The 27364-nt window shown below is 44.8% G+C and overlaps 2 protein-coding genes across 3 annotated transcripts; one reads left to right on the forward strand and one right to left on the reverse strand.

The window, feature by feature from the left end:
- Positions 1–361: 361 nt before the first annotated feature.
- frmpd1b (FERM and PDZ domain containing 1b) lies at positions 362–24766 on the reverse strand. 2 transcript variants are annotated; one of them, XM_034598219.1, is made up of 17 exons: positions 24535–24766; positions 17007–17158; positions 14478–14588; positions 12834–13006; positions 11247–11349; positions 10679–10724; positions 10176–10280; positions 9925–10020; positions 8684–8809; positions 8369–8488; positions 7627–7760; positions 7298–7424; positions 6844–6936; positions 6270–6452; positions 5777–5924; positions 4572–5543; positions 362–4365 (listed from the first exon to the last, which is right to left on the reverse strand). In XM_034598219.1, exons 3-17 carry the CDS (start codon positions 14582–14584, stop codon positions 1793–1795), a joined length of 5106 nt encoding a protein of 1701 aa, XP_034454110.1. In that variant the 5' UTR covers positions 14585–14588; positions 17007–17158; positions 24535–24766; the 3' UTR covers positions 362–1792. The 2 variants fall into 2 exon arrangements, with proteins under 2 accessions (XP_034454110.1, XP_034454109.1); XM_034598218.1 differs by having other exon boundaries at positions 5723–5924.
- A 1152-nt stretch (positions 24767–25918) lies between these two features.
- On the forward strand, positions 25919–27123 carry tomm5 (translocase of outer mitochondrial membrane 5 homolog (yeast)). Its single transcript, XM_034598727.1, has 2 exons — positions 25919–26138; positions 26792–27123. The coding sequence occupies exons 1-2, from the start codon at positions 26018–26020 to the stop codon at positions 26824–26826; spliced, it is 156 nt and encodes a 51-aa protein (XP_034454618.1). The 5' UTR covers positions 25919–26017; the 3' UTR covers positions 26827–27123.
- Positions 27124–27364: the final 241 nt, after the last annotated feature.

The following is a 27364-nucleotide window of genomic DNA, read 5'->3' on the forward strand; positions in this document are numbered from 1 at the left end:
TGCGACGATGGACACTGCTACTGGTCAATACCTCCATGGCAACTGGAAGCTCCTCTTATTTTTTCAGTCAGAGCCACCGAGACATAATTTCCCTCGCACATGTTTTTGGAAGATTAAATATGCTACCTAACTCCTCACCAGCTGCCTCTGAAAATGTAAGCAGTCTTAATTTCAGCTAATCCCATAATCACACTTGTAGAAACCACTGCTGGCTGATTTGGCTTAATTACCTTCCCGGTGTCGTAGGTGGCTCGGGTAAGTCCCTCAGATCGGATGGCTCATCAAATGATCTGGCATCGTGATACGGACGAGCTGATTAGTGAACACTGCACATCAGCAAACTCATCGAGCAAAAGAATCCTTTTTTTTACAGACAATTCACAGACATCAGTATAGACAGGAGTCCTACTATTGACAAACGGTAATGCCATGCAACTTTGCAGAATGGTTGCGATCCATAATGCAGTAAGTTCTCCTGAAACAAGACAAAAAGCCAACATTCCCAACAAAGAAAGCACTCATTATATCCATACAAACATAATGTGGCTAATGTTGTTTTTCATGTTAGCACATAAAGAAATGAATATACAGTATATGGTGGGGGTGAGGGTTTTATGTTTGCATAGCCATAAACTAAGGTAGAAACAGAACAGGACACAGAGATACAGTATAAATGTATATGTGAAGTTCTGACCCCAGCACACAGCAGTCAGTCCATCTGTCAGTGTGTTATTCATAAGGTGGTGAACCCAAAGAGGAACGTGTAGTGGGGAACAGTTGTGGCTCAGTGTTGTAAGACTTTGGATCTTTGCTACATCTGGACAGAGTTTAACAGTCACACTTGTGCCAAGTCAAAAACTAAACTAAAGAACAGAGGTCCCCTGGGCCCAATCAGCACATTCCCAGAAAATATATATGTAGTGTCCTTTGGATGAGAACTAGATTACTGTTATAATACTGCATACGTCTGGGTATTTCCAAGAAGCATTCACTCAAGAGTCAGTCAGGAGAGTCGGGGCAAAAGGGGGTAGAAAAAACACTTTGCACAAGGGTACGTGTCTCATAAAAAGGTGCAATCTGTAACAGTCAAAAGTGCTCTCCCTGCTTTGTAATGGTATAGTTTTGTATCCAATTTATATGCGACTGTAATATTGAAAAACTAAATCCTTTAAAAAGGTGCGATCCCTGCGCATACAAAACAAATCGGTCCATTTCTGTATTTCGCAAGAGCGATAAAGTATATTTTAGGCTTTTTGTCAGTAAAACGTACTGTTAGTAATAAACTTGAAAACTGACAATTTACAGATTACACCTTGTGGAGTGGAGAAATCTTTAAAGCAGCAAAAGGTAACATAACACTGTCTCAAAGAGAAGGAAAAATAAAAATTCCAGTGACATCCATAGTTTTTTTTTTGCACGCCACAGATCATGGTGCAAATATTGTAAAAATAAATACATAAATACATACATGGGTAATCAATCCTTACATACACATATTGTATCATAAAATAAGATAATTATAATATAATTATAAAATTCATATGTACAACTGCATAGTCCATATGCGTCCAACAAGAGTCCAAGCAATGACGTATCCTCTCTTTTGTTTGGTGTGTGTGTGTGTGTGTGTGTTTCCATGTGGTTGTGTGTAATATGGGTATGTCCGTGTGCTGTGGTGTGTGCATGGCACTTACTGTACAAGAACACAGGGTTACACACCAGTTCACTCTGTGCTGTCTCGTCCCGCCTCCAGTCATTATTAGTTGGTTATTAGTGGGTAAAAGTTCACAGGTCAAAAGTTGAGAGGTACGTGGCCAGGCGTCTCCGAAGAGTCTAGTGTGTGTGTCCTGAAGAGCTGTGTGAGTGCGAATACGGAGGAGATGAGCACGGTGCAGCGTTTGGCCAGCAGCCTCACCCCGTCACTCTCCCCCTGACCCAGTCCTGCCCCGCTGAGGCCTACCCTCTTACCCCCAGCACCAGTCCCTGCCGTCTCAACAGCCCCAACAAACTCCCTGTAGAGACCCACAATCTCCTTTAGCTTTGCCATGGCCTCCTGACTGTCATCGTCTTCATCGCCGTGGACCAGACTCGCATTATGGCAAATGTCACAGCCAGAGCAGGGTTTTGTTCGCAGGCAGGCCAAAGACAACTGAACCAGAGCACTGAAGCTGTTGGATAACGAACGTAAGGCTTCATCAGGAGCCCAGCCGACACGCGTGGCCCGCTGACACCCGGATGCCAGTCGCCGAGCTTCTGCCTGGAGAAGAGTCCTTTCAGCCTCCGTCATGGTGACAGAGCTTGCCCCGGTACAGTTTGAGACTGCTGCTGTGGTAGCGCTGTCTTCAGTCCCATTATGATTTAGGTCAGGCCCTACTTTTATATCCTGCTTTGAGTCTTGATATAATGTTTGTTGTGGTTGCTCAAGGGCTCCGCTCTCTAGCACCAGCAGAAGTTGTTCTATATCTTGATGTAGGGAGGCAAACCCCCCCTTCAGCCCGCCGTAATTCCTGTTGGTGAGCGATCGAAGAGGACCACCAAAAGAGGTTGTGGGGGAAGCTGGTCGTGACACTAAGGGACTGAGTTCAGACGAGGCAGTGGAGAAAGTAGAGAGTGGGCGTGGGTTGTCTTTCAGCAGAGACAAAATATTAGGTTTTGGAGAAGGTGTTGGAGGAGAAGGGACAGGTCCTGGCTGGGCAGGTTTGGGCCGCGTGCGGCGGGAGAATTCGTAAACGGTAAGTTCCTCATCAAAACTAACGCCATCCTCTGTGTCTCCACTGAAACAGTTGGCGTAAACGGTGCGGCAGCCACAAGCCTCCCGGTGCTGCTCTGGTGGAGTGCTGTCTGCGAGCGAGGAGGTGGGTGAGTCTCCGCCAATTTGCATGCTGGACACACCTCCCAATCCTACTGCTGAGTGGGACCGTGACTGAGGCTGCTCTGATGAGACACTGCCGCTGTGCGTAATATTCTCTTTAATAGTGAGATTAGGGTGTGAGCCATTTGTCCCATTGGTCCTTTTCATATGTGACGTCACATCCTGGGCCTCTTTGATGGTGGCGATGACAACCTCAGCTCCGTCCTCTAAAACTGTCCCTTTCCCTCCTGATTTCAAGGCCACAGTCTCTTTTTGCTTGACAGGGGTTTTGTTTAAATCTGATAAACCACTGGCGACAGACAAACCAGAGCCAAATCCAGATGTGTCTCCATTGATGGAGCTAGTGGAGGGATAGTCCAAAGTTCCCAAAATCTCCTGTGAACGGGTCATGTACCAAGGCAGAGACTGGATTCTCCCTCTCAGGGCAGAGGCTGGCAGCCTGCCCCCCAGGCTGGAGGAGCTGGTCCTCAGGTCCGATCCTGATCCAGATCTTCCATGTTCTCTGCTTTCTAGGCCCCGAACATCATTAGAGTTAGTTGAGGTGAGGGATGTGGTAAGGGTGACTTGTGCATCTGTGTTTTTGGGTGAAAGGCTCTCATGGCTCAGAGAGACCCTCCGCGGTCCTGACTGGATGGTGCCGTTGCGGCTGCTCCAGGGAAGGATTCCATTTGGCGTAGTTATGCTATCCTTGAAGATCCCTTTGCTTGGATCAGTTGGGGAGACAGGAGAGCTAGCAGGTAGTGACAAAGGGTGGAGATTAGTGGGAGACGTGGGTTTTGGGGGCACTGGAGGGGGGATAGCTAGCTTTGAGCCTGAATTAGAGAGAAGGATAGGGGGTAAGTCCAGTGGTTTCTTTGAGGATAGGGAATTCCCATTGGTTTGACTCTCAACTTTTGGCGTTTCCTTTTTATCAGGAATGTTTGCTCTGTTTTTGTAGATGACATGAGCGCCATTTTCATGTGTCAAATCGTTATTCTGTTTTAAGCTGTTTTCTTGCCTCTTTGTCTTCTCCTCAGTGTGTGGTGTCGTGATCGCTGGAGGTTGCTTGCTGCACCTCACTGCTGTGATCAAAGGTGATGACAGAGGCAGTCCGCCCGCCCCAGATGTGACAGACTTGAACTCCATGGTGTCTGGCTCCATTTCCAGGAGTTCAGAGGACAGACGTCCAGAGGCATCCCCGTTGCAGTGGGCATATGATCTCCCATGCTGGGGGGACTTGGGAGGAATGATCTGAGGTTTGGGAGGCAGCTGGGGCTTAGGTGCCAAAGGTGGTTTGACTTTAACTTCGGGTTTCTGTGATGACTTTGGTGGACTGGGATGTTGGTTGGTAAGCTGATTTGTGGGCCGTTTAAGTGCCTCCACTTCCTTCTTTATTTTAGAGGATTGGGCTTTATTGGTAAGGGGGGAGGAAAGCTCTTTCCCTGGGGCAGTTGGAACACCATTCCAGGTTCCACTCAACCGATTAGCATTTTGCCGGTCGGCCAGTTCAGCATCTGTAAAATACGGAGACAAATGAAATGAAGCACAGAAATAACTCTTTTAATCACACTGATGTCTCAGGATTGTCACATGTTGCCCTCACACTAAAAAAACATGCCAGCTTCTCTCAAATGTGACACAGATAAACCATCTTACTTTCAAGTCATAACAAACACTGCATTGTCCCTTTTTAAATAAAATGAACATGCTGTGAACAAACCTGATAGATCAGGAACTGGGGGAGTAAATCTCTCCTGTGCATCAAAAAACTCATCCTCAGACTCTGAGACAGTGTCTTTGACCAAAAGAGCTGGTTTAGGGTTTGGTGAAGGTGTCAGGAATAGACTATCTTCGTCCTTGGAGAGACGCTGCTCAGCGTGTCCTGCTTTGTGCCCGGGAATTGAACTTGTCCTTAGTGGGACTTTCGGCGGTGTCTTTTTCTTTCTTCTAATTGGGGATCTTTCAAAGGGTGTACTGTCAATCATTCTCAAATCTCTCGAGCTAGGAATCTTGGAGATGCGTCTGAGTTCCTCCACTCCCTGCTCTTCGTCCTCCTCATCATCATCATCGTCATCGTCGCTGGTAGCCTCAGGCGGGCTTGGCAGGAAATCGGCCTTGGAGAGATCAGCGAAGCAAAGGCAAGAGTTGTCATTGCCCCGATAATTGAGGTTGGTGGGTCGCAGAGGGCCCTGTTGGCGTTTTGGCTCTAGGAGGAAGGGGTGGTGAACGTCCAAGCCGGGTAGGTCCTCTACTGTGCGTTGTCCACGAAGTGCATCTGTGCGAGATGGGGCTTTAGCTGCGGTGCTGCTCTCCTCTAGTGCGGCACTCAAGGAGCTGCTGGACAAGCTGGAGAAACTGCTAGTGACCCTTGGGTCAGTGTGATACCAGGGGGTCTCCAGGTTCATTTCCTCATCCATAATACCAAATTTACGCAGTGCATTTCCCGTTGCTCCTCCTTCCTCTTCACCCTCATTTTCTTTACCTTCTGTTGTCACTATTATCTTCACTTCCTGTTTGCCTTTGTACTCCTCTCTCTCTTTCCTTTCTTCTTCTCTCCTCTTTTCTTCCTCCTCTCTCCTCCTTTCTTCCCAGTCCTGACTTGCAGGGTCTGGACGTTTGTAATTCTGTGAATCCATCGGGTCGTCGTCATCTGTCGAGTCGTCCGAGTCACTACAGCAGCGAGACACATAACCTAATAACACCAGACAAACACGCAACACAATATGTTAGCACATTAGCGGAATATAATAATGTTCAAATTTTGATGGTATGACTTTCTTTTCTATCCGTACCCGTACTGGCTGGTAAAAATGTCTATCAAAAGGCCAAAGCCATTAAGTGATTATTTTAAGTGAAACATTTTTTGCTCACTTGATAGGGATTCATAGCACACGCCCTCTACTACGGCGAACATCCCACACACACCTTCTTCAGCAGGAATACGGTGCACCCTCACTTTTGGGCGCCCCAGACGGAAGACATTGACACTGGGATCCACCAGGAGTTTGCAGTAGCCTCCCAGCAGACACCCTAAGTCTTTGGCTGCCAGAGAGTCCATCAGTAAGGCAAATGGCTGTGAGGGGGAGGGCATTGCACAAGATAAGGTAAGGCGGCAGCGGTTAAAGTCAAAGGGTAAAGGGAGAAAAGATGAAGGAGTGGGAGAGAGAGGGAGAGAGAGTCACCTTTGAGACAAGTGTATTATATAGCTAGCACACACTCCCTTAGGCTTCTTATCATTTGTGTGTTGAAGGAGAAATGCCTGACCTATATTTACTCTAGCATGAGCTTTCGCACAAATGTAATGTGTTGAGTGAATATCCTTTTTTCACATCTGTGTCAGTGTGTAAGTGCCTGCACATTAATGAATAATGGACCCTGGCGTTTCGGTGACCATACATGTTCGCCGCTTCTTCCTTACCTTCATGTCGTGCAGAGAGATGCGCAGCAGGCTGACTTTGTCCGACTCCGAGAGCAGCTCCACTCGGCTGATGCTGCTGAACTCGACCAGCGTGGAGATCACGTTGAGCTTGTGGTTGATGATCTGACTCATCCCGTACTTGGCTCCGACCAGCAGGCTGACCAACACCTCCCTGTCTTGTAGCTGAGAGTGAGAGGGGGTACAGCAGAAAAGAAAGAAATAGAGAGGAGGGAGTGCAAATAAAATGAGGTGACAAGAAGGTCCAAGTTATATTGTGTATATTATGTACATATTCACTGTTTTTATTAAACTTTATTTTTTATTTTATATTTTGTTGCTTTTTTATTTTTATACTTTCACATGTTCACTTATATCATTCTATCTGCTGTCTAATTTTCCCATTATATTAATTTACAGATTACAACTTTTATTATATTGTCAATATTTATAATAAAAGTACTTTATTTTTATTGCATTCACACTAAGTGTAAAAAAAAATGTAAAATAATACAGTGAAATTCTGTGAAAGTACTTTTTTTGATAATAAAAAGACCCTCTGGGCCACAAACCTTACCATCATTGTAGCTGAGTATGATCGCCCTCCGTATGAAATCAGCTCTCCCAGCTGAGTGAGGTAGGCCACTCGAGCCTGAGTACCAGATATTACCTACAACGCCACAGTGGATGTAGAAGAAGAGGAAGAAGAGCAGTGAGAGAAAACCAAGGGCAATATTATGGTTGAGTCACTGAACAAAACAATGCGCTCCATAGAGAAATATGCTCCTTTCCCCCAGAATTCTGATACCCAATCCCCAGAGCTATGCTACGACGAACTTTTTAATTTCCCTCTGTCCCAACCACCATCTATCGCTTTCCCAAGCTGCTATACCACTTAAAACTGCAAGGAGATTAGCAGTCGCTGTAAGAGTCGACTAAAAAGTAGCCTAACGCCTCTGTTAAACTCTCACTATCTATCTCTTTACGCCTCTCAGTGCTTCCTCCCACTCGTCCGTCAGTGTGTTTTGTACCTTGTGCCGTGGCTCTAGCAGGGACTGGATCTTTTTGAGGTGGTAGCTGATGGCTTTCCTCAGGTCCTTCTCCCTCATGTTGCTCAGCAGCGTGGGAGAGATGAAGCTGTCCAGGCCGAACTCCTTCCTGTCACCACACAACCACACACACACACACACAGGAATCAAACTGATACATAATGGAGATTAAACCATCCTACAAACCATTTCCCATCACCTTAATTCATTAGTCATTTAGCAATCTGATACAAATGACAGTGATTGCAACGGTCGAGCAGGAGGAAACACTGACCCTAAACTGACAGGGACAAAAACAACATATGACTCACGTGATACTCTTGATAGAGGTCCTGGTCTGTCCACAGCTATCCAGTCTCTCGTGCATGTGCAGCGCTGCCAGGCGGAGTGCAGTGTTACACTTCATCTCTACTGCAAAACGCTCCCGCAACACGTCCCCGACACTCTGAAAGAGACGCAGTCCCAGAGTGATGCATACAGCCATTGGAAATGCAAATATACATTACAATAACTTACCAATAAACAATTTAAAAGCACCAGACTTTTAGATTGAGTTATGTAATATACCAATCATGCACCTTATATTTGTAAGTAAACCAACTCTGGGACACCTAAGCTGCGATTTATGCAGCAAAAACAAACACAGCAAGCACAATAGCACGCTACAATAATAAATCAACTTGACATAAGTGGTGCTGCCAGTGCTTTACTGTGCACGAACAATATACAGAGAGAACCTCTGGCTCAGAGGCTTTTCATGCAGGGTTGTCGTATATAAATATAGTGTCAAAGCTGTGTTGTGTCACCGAAAGAATCCGCATGCAGGAGAAGACAGAGTTCTTTGTTAATTCATAAAATGTTTACACCGGTGAAATCCGGATCTATTGAATATAAATGTGGTTTCATGAGGGGACGGTTGGGCCTTGGTGGGGGTATGTGCTCTGCTGTGTGAGATTCTAGTTTTGATTGTGAAATAGCTGAGATGTTTCTCAGACAGACCGAGATACAGCAGCCCTGTAATATATAAGATAAGAGAACTATAACTTCTCTGACCTGTAAAAAGAGGTACTCAAAGGTAGAGGAGTCGTCCTGCAGCATGTCCATGGGGTCTTTGGGGATGAAACACACCCTGAACAAACATCGGTAATCATGGGAGTCTTTTTTCTGCACCACCTGGTGAAGACAAAACACAGAGGTGTGAGGATAATTACAAACAGTGAAGGCAAAAATTCATATGAGCTGTACCCTCTTGGATTTAGGTTGACTGTAACCGGTATTCTTGAAAGTGACAAAAAGGTGAAGTAAATCACACCCACTTTAAGCTATATGTTTGTGTGTTGGTCTATGTGCGTTCGCTGTTTCCTTCACCTTCTGGATGAGCTCGTCTTCGTGCAGCAGCAGCAGTTTGGTGATGCTGTACTGTTGCTCTAGCACCAGGGCGAAGTACTCGATGGCCCGGATGGACAGTTTATCCTTCAGGGTCAGAACAATGTCCTGGAATGGTGGAAAAGCAACAGTTCAGACCCCCTTAGACAAACATGTTTCACCCCGGTCTGCTGGTGACAGATGGTCAAGTCTGATCCCCCCCCCTCTCACTTTCCCTTTGGCTGGGAACATAAACGGAAATACAAATACTAAACCGGCTGTCACAATAACAATGTGCTTATAAAGACAGTCACCCAAACAGACTCTTGATGAACTATCTTATGAGGTTTGCTATCTTATTATTAAATTTAAATTTAAATCTAATATATTTGTTCTATTATTCTTCAATGAAGCTACAGTTGACACACACTTGGGGAATTCCCACCGTAACTTCTGGTGTGCATTATTTTACGAAATGCACCAACAAGATCCACTCATGTCTGGTGTCGTGATGTTAATGAGAAAACTGAGGGGGCTTCTCGTGTATCCATATTAGGTCTTTGTTGGAGACACAAATGTCCTAACCCTAACCGCCTGAGAATGTGGTGGGGACATCTTGTACCTCTTTTTACCATCCAATTATCCATCGTCCATTCAAGATTGATTTATTCTTTATCAGGCGTAGTTGCTGTAGCATGATACAGGTTGAAATCTTGACCTCGCATAAGAGGGACCCGATCAGACCTGGTATTGAAATTTCGTCCTGAATGATGTGATCACATGTTGTCAGCTCTAATTTCAGGTCTGAATGCATCCAAATGTGTCCTCAGTGTCCTGAGATCCGGTCACAGATAACTCATTGGGAGGTGGTCTTGGACACACGTGACCACAAGATTTTCGCTTTTTGAAGGTAAATGCGTCCTTGGCCACCTACTCAGCTGACGTCCGTTGACCTGCTACACTTTCACAATGAATCAAACTTATTTTTATGTTGCACACAAACACATCTGTAAACTCAGACTGGGTAAAAACAACATCATTTGTTCTTTGGGAACAGAAAAGACATACGTGTTTATTTGCATATAGAGCGGGGGAGTGAGATCTTAATGCTGACCACTTGTGATCACAACTCTCAGGACAGATGTTAATACCAGATCTGAACAGGGCCTCAGTCACACATCACAATACTCCAAATACTGTTGGCGTAACTGCCATGGAGCATTGAGATTCTCTTCAGTACTCACTTTGACAGTGGTGGTATTATCAAACTTGAAGGCCTTGGTCTGTCCGTTCTCTAAATAGACTTTCAGGACATTGGGCAGGAAGAGAAGAGAGTTTCCCTGGTGAGGAGAAGTGAGAGATTTTAGCGAGGTTTGACAGCTTAGAACATAAGACCAAATAAAGATGAATCAAAGGTGTATAAGATGTAGAAATGAGGATCGATCGTTTGTGGTACGTGACAGCCATCACTCTGTGTCAAATGAGGTTTCCCCACCTGAGTGTGCCCGTTGACCACCACCTCCTCCGCAAAGCGCACTTTAACTGGATTACTCCTCAGACGAGCTCTCTTCTCTGCTGACATGATGGATGACTTGGGATTCTGCAAACCACAGACATATACCGGTGCCATTATGTGAGGGCTGGACCGAAGGGTCAGAAATGCACACACGCACATACACACACACACGTTGAATTCAAAGCAGTGTAGTGACACAATTAATTCTACAGGTCAACAGAACTTTAAGACACAAACAACCCTTCATCAAGGGTCGACACGTCAGAAGACTTATAGTCACATGCTTGGAAACACACAGAGCTTATGTTTAAATGAGGATTGGTGTAACGACTGTGTGTGTGTGTGTGTGTGTGTGTGTGTGTGTGTGTGTGTGTGTGTGTGTGTGTGTGTGTGTGTGTGTGTGTGTGTGTGTGTGTGTGTGTGTGTGTGTGTGTGTGTGTGTGTGTGTGAGGGGATGTCATCAATGTCTTCTTTGTACTCACCGTCATGTACCGCAGGATAGTCACAGTGATACAATCCTCCAAGTCCCTATGCAGAAAAAACACACAAACACACAACCGTACGCAGAAACATGTGAAATCAAACACATATGATACACATGTACGCGCACACACATACACACAAGAGAACTCAATATCCTTCTATCCAGCTGTCAAGTAACCACTTTCTCTCTGACCTTTTGACCATAAGATCCTAAGCCATTCTCAAACACATGTTTGCAAACACACACACGTTTGTACAGCTCTCTTACTGAGGACACTCATTGGCAGAATGCATTCCCTAGCCCCTTACCCAAACCCTAACCATCCAAACTAAATGCCTAACCCTTAACCTAACCCTTAACCTAACCTAAACCTAATTCTAACCCTCACCCTAAAACCAAGTCTTAACCCCCAAACAGTCCATTAAAGGGGGGGGTCACAAAGTGAGGACCGGCCAAAATGTCCTCACTCCGTAGGTTGTGGTCCTCACAAAGATAGCTGTACAAGAGCACACAGTCAGACACAGACAAACAGACATACAGAGAATTATCTCTGCAGTTGTTCTCACCTTAAGATGTCTTCCACCTGCTCTGTGCTCAGATCCTCCAGAACTGTATCATTAATCTGCAGTACCTGGTCCCCAGGGAACAGTATCCCATCTGCAGGACTCCCTACACACACACAAACAAACACACACACACACACACACACACACACACACACACACACACACACACACACACACACACACACACACACACATACACAATGAAAACAGTGAGTGCTTGAATAAAACCAAAACCCAGCTGCACGTGTGGGCTAACACAAAGTCCAGATAAAAGGGAGACGAATGCTACGAATGCTACAAATGCACATACACACACACACACACACACAGAATGACACACACATGGTTGTTCAACATGGCTGACTCAACAATGTTCAGCTGAGCTCTCCAGGATGTGAGGGGTTACAGTTATTCTGGGTCTCATCCAGCTCAGCTCTGCTCCGCTCTGCTTTCCCTGGCTATTTATATTCATTTGTCTTCGGGCGAGAGAGCACGACTGAGGCGCAACACTTTCAGCTTATTCTAACACACATATACATACACACACAAACACACAAGTGTATGTATGCGTAAACATTCACAGTACGCCATGCCCACATATTTTCACACACCCAGTGCCTGGCAAAGCCCCGTCTGTCCCTGATTTTTGACCCACTGACGGCATTGCCACACTGCTCTGCTAGCTCACACTCACACACACACGCGCGCACACACGCACACGCACGCTTGATACAGTTTCACACATTTACATTCTTGCCCCTCTCCTCCTCCTGTCAAGCTTCCGTCTCATCTTCACCTCCTCACCACCAGGACCTCACTCTGTCTTCTTTCACCCAAAGATGTCAACCAGCCTCCCTCCCTCCCTCCCTCCCCTCTGCACACTTTCACGCTCTCACATTTGCACATTGGTCATTGCATATTCCCCACTGAGTCTCACTGCTTGCATCACTATAAAATGTTCTCCTCCTCTCTTACCCCTTCATTTTCTCTTTGGCATCATATAGCAATCACAGAGCTGGTCCTTTATCAGCTTAATTTAAAGGGTAGAAGTAAAAGTAATGGATCAGCACCTCTCTCTCTCTCTCTCTCTCTCTCTCTCTCTCTCTCTCTCTCTTTCTCTCTCTCTCTCTCTCTCCCCCCCCCCCCCCCCCCCCCCCATCCTCTCTCTTTGTCACTTTCTCTCGATCCCCACTATCAAAGCTGTCTAAATGAAAAGTGATTGAATCAAGGAAGGATGAGCATGTAGCTCTGTTCTCTGGCACTGTGCCTTGCAGTTTGAGTGCCAGGAGAGAGTCGATGTATTAGTGAATGCATGTGTGTGCGTGTGCGTGTGTGTCTTTGTGTGTGCCCGTGTGGGAGAGAGAATGAGAGAGAGAGAGAGTGTAAATCTGTCTTGCTGTAGGCGATGCACTGTTGCATAAAGCAGGTGGCCATTCGGAGAGGAAGCAGGGAACAAAGTGCAGTCATCCACATAGACAAACACCTCTCACACGCCCGCACACACACACACACACACACACACACACACACACACACACACACACACACACACACGCACACACGGATGCCACCTCACATGTCACGTACCTGCGGCGATGTCCCTGACCAGCAGGGGTGCATTTGTGGTGAGGGTGAAGCCATGTCCAGTGCTGCTGTCCAGGACCGGGTCCCTGGTGATCTGCAGCGTCAGCTTGGCCAGGAAGTTCTGATTGGACAGACTGTTGGAGCGCTGCGACCTCCCATCACCTAGCAACCGCTCTCTGAGAAAAGAGTCAAACAGGGTGAAAGGTCACCAACGTGGAGACTACAAAACTGTAGTCATCAACAAATAAATGCAGGCGGATTAAAGGCGAGAAACGTTGTTGCTGTGAACATGTTCACTGTCAACACTCATCACGTTCTTTCACAGATCAAGTCACTTCTTTATCAGGCTGGGAATAGTACTGTAAAAAGCTTACAATATATTTTATTTTATATTATATTATTATATTGTATGAAATAATTTCACACAGATAATGTATTTGATCTGGCACTATGTCTGTTTGTTTTGTTTGTGTTTTACTTTATCCTGTTTATTTGTCGTGTCATTGCTGTATACAAGATTTTGTAAATAAAAGGTTACAATTTTTATAAAATAAAAAAAACGTTTAAAAAAAAGAAATCAAAGTACTCCACACATTAACATTTTGAGCTGATGTTACAAAAAAGTTTTAACTTGAATGTCTCAACCAAATGTTCTTTTAATCCATTCAATTGTTGTTGAGGCATTCAATTACCAAATTTATTAGGATTCATCCTCTGAGAACCATGAATATGCTACATTTCATGGTAAATATGATGTAGGTCATGGTTTATATAAGCTTGGCTGCTGACATTAATTAGCAGACGAAATAGCCTGTACTGATCTATTCCTCACAGTTCAGGAGCCAGAGAAAAGGTTACATTCACACAAATATAAATCATCAGCTCAAATGAACTCTGGGAATGTACAGCATCTGTATTGTTTTCTGTTTTTTCTTTACCCGAGAATGACTAACAGGGAGCTTACTGGCTCTGCACCACCTCCGCTGTTGAGAATGAGAAACAGCTTAGCTGACAGCGAGTGAACGACACACTCTTGAAAGCATATTTGTGGTTCACTGTTGGGTGAGAGTGACAGTCAGGTTTGAATATGTACTCAACTATGTGTTATGTGTCTGAATGTGTGGGTGTGGGGAGGAAATACAGTGTGTGTTTATAGCAAGGAGACATCAACTTAAAACTGTAGATTTTTTTCCACTTTTTGTAACATTTTCTGTAGATTTTTAAAGATATTAACCCTTTTTTCTTTTACAGCCATTTGTTTTTAAAATGACATTTCACTTTTTCTCAGCTAAAAAGACCAAGCTGGCCAAATACATCTTTTGCTCTAAATGATTTATATCACAAAAACCCACACTCTTCCCCCACAACAGGATCTGGGCAGCAGGCCGAGGAGTGGATAATGCAGTTTGCTACACCCTCTTGCTCCACTCTCTATCCCAAACTTGATTGTTTTGTTTTTTTCTACAATAAGTTCTTGACGCAGGGGGTTTGGCCTCTTCTGCTATTGCTGCGACTGGTTGTGTGCTGCCATCGCTTTCTACTGCACCCTCCGTTGTTTTTCCCATCAAAATCAAATCTATTTTCTCCCTCAGAGCACATAGGCTCTCTTACATCAGGGTGCCAGGCGTCATAGTGTCCATTCTGTACCTGCTTAGCGACTCCCGGGTGCGTCGTATTATTGTTCCCACCACCTGCTGCACCCGACTGGCCCTCCGAGCCGGAGACCTGCTCCTACATCGCTCCTTCTCCTCCATTTATCTAAACAGACAGACAGAAGAATGTGAGACAGATTCACAAAGAAGCAAAAAGCAGAGAGAAAAAGAGACGGATAGGACTTGAAGGGAAAACTGGTTAAAAACAGTTCAAAGAGATGTTTAGCTCTCTCTTAATGGGCTCTATAGTCAGTGCCAGAATTGTGCTCCAGCTACATTTGCATTTCATCTGCTCCGTTTTTTAAATGCAGAGCATGTCGCCTTCCTTGAATACAGAGAATAAGCAGATATGTGAACGGAGAACAAGAAAGGCTGTGAGAGCACGAGCGAGCGGTGACGTTTAATCAGCATGTCATGACTCACATCTTTGCCTGAATGACCTGATTTCCCAACAAACAACTGCACCATGATAACTGAGCAGAACAGTTCAATATAACAATGCTGCAATCTGTGTGCAACTCTGCAGCTGTGCCTTTTCTGCTTAGCCTGCCCTTTAAACTGGGGAGTGGTGGGGACTTAATGAGGGAAGGTCCAGGCGGGTCAGCACTGAACCTCGACCACATCTCAAGATTTTCTCAAGACTTTCCCTCCCTCAACTTTTTCTCTCCCAGCCAATCACGAAACTACATTAGAACTTGCAGAGACTATAAGGTGCTCTACTATCTATGGTCATGTTTCTTGTTAAATGTAAAAGCAACTTATTTATAGGTATCAGTTCCATAAATATGCCTAATCTTTCAAATCAAAACCAATGAATTATTCCCTGGGAAATCTGTAAAAATGTCAAAAACAGTTATAAGAGAGTTATAAGATCCTGGATCCAGAGACGAACCAAAAATTAATGGGTGCTTCCCGGACCCACACCACATCCTTCCAGCAAGTTTCCTGCTAATCTGTTTTGTGTGATGCTGCTAACGAACACACTGAAACATAATCTCATTGGTGGAGCTAACAAAGAATCAAAGATAAAGATTTCAAGGTTCGAATGATTTGTGAGCCATATTGGGGTGAATTAAATCTTTATTTCCAGCAGATACTATTTTACTGTTGTCTTGAGATATACTTAATGTGCTGTTGTTGCACTGCTGTATCGGACGTTTTGACCCCACAGGGCAGAGAAAACGAGGTGGAAAACTTGGGTAGAAATGGGAAAAGTAGCGACTCAGACCCGATCAATACAGGTAACGATGACGGATGTGCTCCTGAAACCTACTGATCCATACCTTGGCCTCGGCAGCCAGCACGCTGACAGCTACAGTCTGATTGGCTTCCTGAAATATGGAGGAAACCTCTGCAAGCCAAGACTTGAGTCGAGATCTTAAATTAAGCAAAACCGTTTTCTGGCAATCTGCCACAGTTAACTGGGACACTTAAAACATCCTTTTGTCCAATAAAACAGGAGATAAAGTCATTACAGTGCAATTACCTTACTGTACTTTCAGCTTTGATTTATGTGGAAACAATACACGCTGCATTGCAATCAATACAGGATGCTAGGCAATATCGCTGTGAGTTAAGTTGAATTCATGAGACAGAAAACTAAATCAATTTGTCTTGTTTTTTAAGAAACAATCAGCAGCGAAAACAGCAGGAGTTCAGCTCGTCTCTGTGGAAGAAGATTGTTGGCCTATAGGGATGACTGGCCTGGTTCCATAGTAGTACAGTATACAGTGTGTGGGTCTGTCCTTTAAGAGGATTAGCGGCCGTCGTGCTGCACGGGCCTACGCTGGTCAGGGTGTCACTTTGATCCAGATTGAGGAAGATTGATGAGGATGAGGAGGGATGAGTGATGCTAGGTAGCTGACAGCCGCACACTGAGGAACCGATTGGGATTATTGACACATCCACACGCCGTTCAATCACAGAGAAAACAGAAACTGACTCATCGTTCAGCTTCACGGGTACACGTTTGGACTGCTAATACACTTCTCAGGCTTGACATCGTGTTGTTTGGAGACTTGTGCTCGTGTGTGTTTTCGTTGCATGTGTGTGCTGCAATCGATGCAGAGTAAGGTGACATTTTTTGCAGTCCTTCTACCTCTTTCCTCTCTTTCACTTTCTCCCTCCCTCTCTCTGTCCTTGCCGAGTCAGGGAGTCGTCTCCAATGACAGTTTCTCTGGGCAGCAGCAGCAGCCGGCCCTTTCTTTTCACACACGCACTTCCTAAAGCAGGGGTTTACTATCCTCGCTCAGCAGTGACAGCCCATCTTCATAGCTTAAATAAAGCAGGTGTAAGGGAGAACATGCTGAGTGTGTATTGGCATAGAGGGTGCAACCTCTGAATATTATACCTGAAAATGAGCTTTTGCACATTAATCTTCTGGGAAAGGAAGGAAGACATTTAGACATTCATTCCGTGCACAGGAAATCAAAACCAGCCCTCAAATCAGAGGCTCAAATCCTGCCCTCACATTTATAAGACAGCAGCAAAACGTCTGGCATTTTAACTCGAGAGGGTGACTCACCGTGATGTGGCTTGTCTCTTCAGGACTCCAGAACACAAATACCCTCTCGCCCTCTGAGACATCAGCTCTGCGACCCCTCCACGATTGGCTGAAAAGGGGTGGAGGAGGGGTCTTTGCGATCATCAGGGCCAATCCCAATCTGGTGCGGCCACCTGTGCCGAGCAGAGAAACGTCAAAAAGCTGTCAAGCCCCATAAACAAGATGCACATCCCAACACGACGGCTTCATAATTACAGCAGAGCAGAGCAGAGAGGTGGCAGAGGACCAGATATCGAGTCTGACTAGGGCGAATCTGCTTTGGGATTTTTAACCTATTTATAAGCGGTGGAGCTATATTCCAGTTATTGATAGTTTCAGAGTGAACACGAAAGCATATCAAGCAAAGCAGATGTGAGTCCAAAGCAGCTATGTGGTTGTGGTTTTCCAAGAGGCCCCTCCTCTGGTCCCCAAGGCTCTCTCTCTCCCTCTCCCTCTCTCTCTCTCTCTCTCTCTCTCTCCCTCTTTCTCCCTCCCTCTCTCCACTCCTCCGCAGCCTCGAAAGCACATGGCAATGTGGAGACGAGGCACTCCATCTCCGTCTGGTTGTACTAAATTAAAATTTCATACCGCCCAGTTCAGTTAACGTGAATCCTGATGTGGCGGAGGGAGAAAGCGATGCCAGGCAGATGTAGTTCTTAGCCAATAATAAAACAGGACGAGTCTCTCATGTGAACGTCGGGGCAGATATGGCTGAAACCTAAGCCGGCCTCTGGTTTTGGGGAGAAGAAAAACACACTAGGGGGAAAGGCTTTGTTGTGAAAGGCCTGGCTGTTGAGTTAGGGGAGACATTGAATAAACATTCTCGATCTTGTCGAAGGAAACCGCCTCATTTTGCACTTGAATGTTGATCTGTGAAGTAAACGCTCACTCCCAGAGGCTTTCATCGAGAGGGAGCAGAAATCGGGGGAATTGATAGTTCCATCTGTGCAGCTCGTCCGTCAGGCCCTGTGTTCCACGCACAGAGCTCTCTCTTGAGGCCCGTGCGTCCCAGTGAAAAGCCGGCATGAAGGCCTAGACCCACACACAGACTGCAGGGCACATGAATAATGCATGGGGCTAATGCAGCTAGCTCGGCCTCCACCGCCTCCTTCTGCCACTTTGCCAACACTTTCAACAAGAAGAGTGGAGAGGAGAGAGAAAAGACACACAGGAAAGACGTATGGGGGGGGGTTGCAGAGGTAGGGAGAGGGGCTGGGAAAAAGGGGAAGAGACACAGAAAAAGAGAATTGGTCGAGGCAAAGAAAGGGGAGAAAGGACAGGATATTGGAGGGGGGCGAGGAAAGGGGGAGAATTTTAAAGAGGGTGAAAAGGGCAGCGGCACAGAAATGAGGGAGTGAAGCTGCAGGGGAAGAAAAGAAAGAACAAAAGTGTCTACAGTGAGAGGTAAAAGAGTGCGTTCAGCAGGAGGAGTGAAAGGAAAACTGATTAATGCAGCAAACAAAGAAAAGTCAGGCAGCAGACAGTGATGTATGAACGGTCATTTGGTAAATAAATCGAAAGCAAACCATTTCTGCTACCATTTCTCCCCCTGCTTTGCTTTGAGACTGTTCCCTCTTTCTAATGATGCGACGGCAGTCTCCAATCGGATCCCAGTGTCAAATCCAAGACCGCAAAGCCTGTGGGTGTTCGGGCGGGTGATGAGTCTGCTCCTAATCTGGTTCTGAATCAATGGTAATCGCGAATCCTGTCGTCCACTGCCGTGTCCTTAAGTCCCCAATCCGCACCGCACACGCAGCTCATCAGCGACCCTCGTCGTCTGTCCAGCCTTTCACTCATCCTCCCTCCATTTTCACCCCCTTCACCTTCCCACCCCCCCCTCAAATCATCGCTGCACAAGGAGCATATTTGTATGAAGTGCTGTTTGGTAATAATGAAGGCATGTCTTAAGCCTTGTGAGCCTTGTGTTTCAGTGTCTCTGAGACAAACCAACCCCACGCCACCCCACCCACCTCTGCTCATTTTCCCACATGCACAATGTCTCTCTGTCTCAGACAACACAGCCAGTTATTCAATCCTGTCGCCTGGTATGAGTACACATGCAGTTCATAGACGTACTCCGCAAACTCTCTCCTCGGAGTTGGAGAAGTGGCACTGAAGTGGCAATTGCTGTTCAGCCAGCTGGACATGAAAACAGCCGAATGAAAGCTGCTCAAGCCAGACGGGGGGGCCACTGGAGGTCAGACAAACCTGGACAGGGCCCCGGAGAAGCTGCATTCAGCTTTTATCCTGTTAAATATCATAATCCAAGCTGATGGATATGACAATCCGATCTGATCTGTGTCTAAATGAGACTGGACTCAGCACTTAAGACAATCCATTATTGCAGTTACAAACACTCGAGCACACAAGGGACAGACACACACACACATATTTACAACCCATATGCTTTAATATGATTTGTAAGTGGGGTGTTGCACAATTGGTAACCAGACTCCTGCATAAGCCTTGTTGACTGACAGCACGGACACCCCCTCTTCCACACACACACACACACACACACACAGGCACACCGGATACAGCTGCGCCACATGAGTTAGCAGCACCAGGGGAAGGGTCAGCAACTCGACAATTCATTTTGGCTCTGAGTCTCTGCCAGCAAAGTTGGACACAGACGTCAGTGATGGTTCAGTCTGACAGCAGCACACTTGGCACAGAACTGAGTGTGTGTGAATATCTGGACGACCTGAGGCGAGAGGGATCTACGTTTATGAGAAGCATCTGGATTGCTTCCGATTTCATAGTTTACAATATAGGTAAAGATGTTGAATATTCCTTGTATGTTTGAAGGTCCTCTGCACAATTTAGGTTACCAACTACCAGTAGATGTTAGCAGGTGTTAGTGGCCACCAGCGGATGTTAGGGACATAACTTCAGTTGTGCACCATAGCGTCATCAAGTGTTTTGGCCTTGTAATCAACGATACAGGCCGAACGTGAGGGTACGCTGAGGCTCAAGGTGAATCTGACTGGCTACTGGAGTAGATGGAATATAAATTGACTATAAATAAAAGTTATTAAACAAAACACATCTTTGAAGAAAACATGTTTTGGAAGATAGCTAGAAGGTCACTCAGAGAGCAAGGCTTCTTTATCACCATATTGCATATTGAAATCAGATACACACACCGTGTACACAGAAATGTTATCCAAACTATTTACATAAAAGCAAGCAAAAGATCCATTCTCTGAAATAGTTGTACGGAATTTTCTTGACCATACTCTAATTTCATTCTTTAAATCAAGATCACCCCATGAAAAATATTTATCTTTATCTTCTTGGTCAAAAGCAGCTTCTAGAACAATTAATCATGATTGTAGGAAATCGATTCAATGCCACCACGGCCTGCTTTTAAGACATGAAAAGTGTCAATCATTTCTATTCATTTGTTAATTTTACAGTTACCCGTGAATAGCAGTAGACAAATCATAATAACTTTCATGATTCCTCACATTTCATCACTATCAGTTTGAAATGGGTCTTTTTTAGTGAAGTTTCTCTGTTGGGTGGATTGCCATGAAGTCTGGTACAGACATCATCAGATAAAATGGAATCACTCATCTAACATCAACAGATCAAAACTCCCCTTTGTCTACTACTTTGATTTATGGCTAAATACCTGGAGATGTAATTGTCCCCATCAGCTGAAAATATAGATTTATAGATATGTAGTGATATTTTTCATAGGACGGTTCCTGACTGAGTGAAATGACCCAGTTGTATCGAAGCGGCAGCCACATGATAAGAGACGGTTGAATTCCCTAAATTCTTAGGGAAAGATGCTTCAATGCTTCCTTTCTTAAGGACACACTGAGCCGTTCTTTACAAAGAGACGACCTTGTGAGAACCCTTTGAATACACCGCTCCACTTATTGGTTGATTGTTTGGTAGATAAAATGTCAGAAAATGACAAGACAAAGAAAATGCTCATGTTTTGTTTGACGGTCCACAAACCCAGAGATTTTCATTTTACTGTCAAAGAAAACAAAAAAACAGCAAACATTCTCATTTGAAAATCTAGGAACTGGATATTTGGCATTTTTTATATTTGTTATGTGGCTATGCTATGAGCTTTGTCCCTGTCCATCAGTACTGCTTATCTTTTGAGGGCGGCAGGAGGGCAGACATCTGGTGGGAGTGGGGTATACGCTGGACATGTGCTGGCATACTAAAAACAAATAATCATTCATCCTCATTAACGGTGGGAGGAAACCCACACAGGCAAGAAATGAATATGCAAACTCCACCAGGTCAAACAAGGGTCTGAACCCAGAACTCCCTGTTACCTGTTAAACAGCAGCGTGCATGGTGGCTCATCTGTCTGTCGATTGCAACTGTTCCTGGTTATTATTGACATCATACCTGCATGTCTTCCAGACACAATCAAATGTCCCGTTCTTAATTCAGTCTGTCAGCTCATTCCATTAGCATTAGGTGGACGGGGCTCACTGTGCGCCACTCATTTAATTTCCCCTTTCATCAGCGACCTGGCGAGGCTTGAGTTCCCCTGCGTGCTATTAAATAATGGGTCTTTCAAAGATTAATAGTGCGCTGCATTGTGTGACAGATCTCTATCAATAGTTCGGATGGTTCTGGAGAGAGACACACAGCGAAACAGACACACAGAGAGAGAGAGATCTTGATGTCTGAGGAAGGTTTTTGGATGTCAGTGGATGATGGATGTTGAAAGTCTGGAAAACTGTCTGCCTCGCTTCTTCTTCTTCTGCTGTTGTCTGGGCCAATTTCCTTTAACTCAGGGATCCTTCAAATACTGCACAATAGAGGTCTTATCTTTAAGTAAAAGTAATATGAGTGCAGCCAGAAAGTCTGCAGCAACAAAAGGCCCCCGGGCTCTGGAGTAATACTTACATATAGCTACAGCAAGACTTTAATATTTCATATTACAGCAAAGAATAGAAGAGGAGGAAACCGAGTTATAAGAGGCTGATGACTTACAGTACTTAAGTCCTATGATTCTTTTAAGGCTAATGCTTTTCATTCTCTTTATTTTATTTGTGTCAACCTAAATTACACCATCACTGCCAGTCAACTGTGCCATCACCATAGAGCTGTCATATCAATGAGGTCATGCCTCCTTTTTCCTGCGCTGAAGCACTACTGGTACTGTCTGACAGAGAAAACAAATACCCAGCCTAACCCAAATCTGTTCTCATATCCATCAACGTGCCCATTAATAAATCCATCCATTCAATCGTTTACTGTCATTATCATACACTGATGCAACCCCTGACCCCCGAGTTCCGTTAGTGTGGAAGGGCAATATTGAACAATCAGCGGTAACCCTTAAGTGCGACAAAATTAATCGATTCTTGAACAGGTTCATTTATGGACGGATGTAATGATCTATTGGTCGAGGCATTGGACTGGAGCTGCAAACACCAGCCCAGCAACAGCGGTCTGCCCTGGAGACATGAAGCTATAAGACCATGGAGGAAGGGAGAGGGAGAGGATGGCTGCCTGACTGACTGCAGTATCTGGGACAGAGCAGCATTCAGCAGAGCAGATCCAGGCTAATGCAGCCAGGCATCAAGTCTTTCCTGATGTGCAAGTTCTGCCCGTTGTGTCTCTCCTCCGGCAGAATGATCTCGGAGCTGCAACTGCCATCACATACTGTGGCATACATCCCTGAGTCATAGCACAATGCCTGAAGCAGTGGCACAGCGCACACACAAACACTCTGTGCACCCGAGAGTGAAAAGGAAAACACATCCACAGCTGAAGACTTCACAGGGCTAAAACAGCATTCATTCATTAGATGTTATTCTGTATGTGTGTGTAGTCCAGGTATTACTCATGTTGAGGGGACCTAAGTCTATTAACACAGTCACATTATGGGGTTTTGTCTTCCTTAGGCAGACAAAGAGCAAGTCGCCATCGTGTAAATCATTACATTTTAGGTTAAGGGTATAGGTTGGGGTTTAAACGTAGGTCAATGTAGGTCAATGCAATGTCCTCTGAAGTCATGGAAGCACAATGTGTGTGTGTGTGTGTGTGTGTGTGTGTGTGTGTGTGTGTGTGTGTGTGTGTGTGTGTGCGTGTGTGTGTGTGTGTGTGTGTGTGTGTACTTGTATCTCTGTGAGACCATTTGGAGCCTAGACCACACAGTGTGAGGACATTTTTTCCGGTCCTCACGTTCTGACCCACTTTCAAAGAGCTGTTTGGGGTTCCAAGACTTGGTTTTAGAGTTAGGGTTAGAATTAGGTGTAGGTTTGGGTAAGGGGACAGGGAATGGATTATTCCAAAGACAGTCCTCACTTAAATAGAAATACAAGTTTATGTGTGTCGTTTCCTGTACTTATGCCTTTGTCAGGACCATTTAATCACAGACCCTACAGAGTGAGGACATTTTTGGAAAGTGAGGACATCTTGACCAGTCCTCATCTTTTCAATGGGCTGTTTGAGGGTTAAGACTTGGTTTTAGGGTTAGAACAAGGTTTAGGTTGGTTAGTTTGGATGGTTAAGGACAGGGTAAGGGGCTAGGTCATGTATTAGGCCAATGAGTGGGATAGATAGACAGAAGTACGTGTGTGTGTGTGTGTGTGTGTGTGTGTGTGTGTGTGTGTGATCAGCTGTAAACCACACGCAGCAGCATTATGATGCAGTTAAAAACACTCCCAGGGATGTGTGTGTGCACAGTGATCGTCTGCAGTCGCACACGTGTCTAAACGAGGGATCGCGATCGGCGGTCATATTAAATCATGTCATGCGTTAAACGAAGGCCCCAGAACAGCAAAACGCATTGTTCCGGTCTAGTTGTGCCTCGCTTGTCATGCACGGCACGGCACGGAAGAAGGAGGCTGCCGCTGGCCGCAAGGGTACGAGGAGGAGAGATGAGTGTCACATCGCCTACGCCCATTCATAATGTTGCGTGTTCTGCGAGCCACATTCCCGGCATCCCACCCCCCTGATCCACCAGGATTTAGCCCGTTCCTGTCCAATCTGTAGCCGGCGACCGTGCTTTCATTGCGCATTCAGCAGCATGGATGCGCGCTATCACTGCATGTACATGTGGCACAAGAACAACCACAGATTTAGTCTGTGACCCCCTCTTATATCTGTGTATGTCCCCTGATAACCTCAATTCAGACATAAATGGATGTAACCAGCCACACATCGGACGTGTCCGCTGCTCAGAGAAGCGTCACAAAGGCGTTTAAAACAATCAATATTCCCATTACACTGGTCGCGCAGCAAGTTGGATCGGCGGCCGCGGCCATGCCAGCCAAACCACGGGGCTAAACAAAGAGACAGGGGGAAAAAGGTCAGTCTTTTGTTGCGTCCTTTATAATCTTAATCGGATTTAAATCTCTCCATCGCCTTCCTCCGCGCACACGGGTGTAGCCCGGTGGACACCACCACCACCAGCATCAGCCCAGCGTCATTTCGCTGTGCTAAAGATTACGCGGAGGGGGGATGTAAGGTGCAGCTCCTCCATCAGACAATAACACCGGGAAACACCGAGAGGACTCACCTCGTGGAGTGAGGAGGAGACGGGCGGACCGGGAGTCAGGGAGGGCTGCCCACCCTCCTCCCCGAAAAACACGATGTGTCCCGCGGATCAGACCAGGTTGATGTTTGTCTCTCACGTATGTGTCCGCGGCGTCCTCCCGGATGGTGGTGCTGATGTGTGATGGTGTGTGTGTGTGAGGGAGGAGGAGGAGGAGGGGGCTTGGCTATGTGCTGGATGCTGTCATCGCGCTGGGACTGTTCTCTAATCCTCGGCCCTGAGCTCAGAAATAACCCCCCACCCTCCTCCCTCCGTCCGTCTCTACTCCTCCTCCTCCTCCACTGTCTTCCCGGAGGAACCTCCTCCACAAGGTCAATGAGTCAATCATAATCATAATAATAAATAATTATTGTTATTCTACTACTACTATAATGATATATATAATATCATAATAATAATGTTATGATTTATGATGCAATTCAATTTTTTTTAACCTGCTAATTTACAATTATAGGCACTGTTTTATATTAAAACACCTTGTGTTTACCTTTAATGACATTCATTTTTTTAATTTTGAAGTCTGATGTGTCTTGTTTCATTATTATATTACAATGTATGGTGCAAATTAATAAACCGAATTGTTATTTGCCAGAATTCTTCTTATTCTACAACTACCATTTGTTATGAGTCATTTTACTATTGGTACTTTTTATATACGTTGATGCTCATACTTTACAACATTTTATATTTTAAATGCACGACTTTTACATGATCATTTATACTTTAATATAATAACAACAACAATAATAATAATAATAACAACAATAATAATTATGATGATGATAATGATAATCATAATATTTTATAGTATTAAGTATTAAATAGCAGTATGGTAATTTGGTGCGTTGATTTATTAATAATTTCTTTGATAAATGTAATAATTTATTGTGTTACAGTAGTTATTTTTGGTAATTTAATTAAATTCCTAATTAAATGTTCAGGAGTCTTAAGTGATCACCAGGCTCCTGCACTGGTGCCTGTCTTGCTGAGGGGCCCTGCATTAAAGTCCATAAACAGAAAGTCAATGGGGAAGTTAACTGCCCAAAGCCCAAAGCCTAAAATATATATATTTTTTAAATTAAGTATTCATTGTTCCTCAACAATAAAATAGTTTTGTCCTCACTCCTCAGACTTATTACACAGACATCTTAAAATGTGTTAAAAATAACAACTAAATGCCATCACACAAGAGATACAATTATAAAACATTACAGACAATAACTACACAGTAATAATACAATCATAACACCTACCACTGTTACATTTAATATTTGCCTCTCTGGCCTGTTCGTGCGGTTTGTCCCTCGGTGGGTGCCGTCGTCGTACAACCTACTTCCGGTTATTGCGTCCTTCCGGTTCCTTGATTATTTCATCCATGCTCCAGAGACGGTGAATTTTCTCTCAACACGTTCGGCGGATTGAAGAACCGGTAAAAACAGAAGCGATCATGTTCAAACTGGAAGGACTCGGACCTAAAATGGACCCGGAAGAGATGAAGAAGAAGATGCGTCAGGACGTCATGTCGTCTTTGAGGAACTTTCTTCTTTACGTCGCTCTCCTCAGAGCCAGTGAGTTCGGACCTGTGACATTGACGTGTAGCCTCATACTGATAATATTAACACTCCGGTGGTATTTACTTCATATTTGGTCTCTTCGTGCAGTTGATATTCAGAACATGTGCTGGAAGAAGCGGACATGTTGGCTTAGGGCTGTTTTTTGATTGACAGTACAGTATTTCTCAGAGGATGATAGTAAAAGCCAAATCATAAAGGTCACTACATTGATAAATGTTGCACACACACGATGCCACAGTCCTGTGTCACTGTGTCTCTTCTAATGCAAGACTGTTTTATTTATAAAGCACATGTAAATACACAGGGGTGGATTCAAGGTGCTTCAAAAACAACATTAAAACTAAACAATTTATAATCAGACAGAACAGTTTAAAACAAGTTTAAAGAGAATAAAAAGAGTAGAATAAAGCAGTAAAGAGATACAAATTTAACAATAAGTCTAAATGGAAATAAAGTGAAGTAGATGGAACTGTGTAAAATAATCGAATAAAAACAAAGGAAAATACAATGATGACAATGTGTAAAGTAGCTTAGTTTGACTGACCATCAGGTAGTTGGTCTCAGTGCGATGCTGCATAGCGACGATAAGCTGCTTCTCCTTGTTTGGACTTCCACAGTCTAATAATCTGTGTTTCCTTCACGCACAGCTCCATATGTGCTAAAGAAGCTGGACAGCATATGAATGGAGCTGCTGACCTCTTCTCTCCTCCACCCACTACGAGTTTCCTGTGTCGGAGACGGAGCACAGACCATCATCATCATCATCATCATGAGCAGACAGCTGGGGTGTGAGACGACCAGCGTCAGTCCATCACTGTGACAGAAAACAAACCTGTTCTCGTTTCTAGTCATGTTGTAAACATTAGTCTATTATTTTGTGTGTTTTTTGTTAAATAAGTTGTGATCATTGTTAAATGCAGTGTGTGACAATGTACAGGGCTGCTGCATCTTGCAATAAAGAGAAATAATGTTGAAATGGTTTAAATATGTGTAGCTGTTATGTTCTCAAAGATATGGAAACTGTCGGCACAACAGGAGTTTCCCCACACTACTCTGCCAGGCATTGATTATCATTTTTGTTTTACTCTCAGACTCTCAAAATCCTAGATCGGCTGGGGGGGATCTCTGTGGAGTTTTCATGCTCTCCCAGTGTTTGAGTGGGTTTTCTCTGGGTACTCTGGCTTCCTCTCACAGTCCAGGAACATGTGCACTGGGGGTAG

Source organism: Hippoglossus hippoglossus, chromosome 10 (genome assembly GCF_009819705.1).
Source record: "Hippoglossus hippoglossus isolate fHipHip1 chromosome 10, fHipHip1.pri, whole genome shotgun sequence".
In the NCBI taxonomy this organism is placed as follows: Eukaryota; Metazoa; Chordata; class Actinopteri; order Pleuronectiformes; family Pleuronectidae; genus Hippoglossus; species Hippoglossus hippoglossus.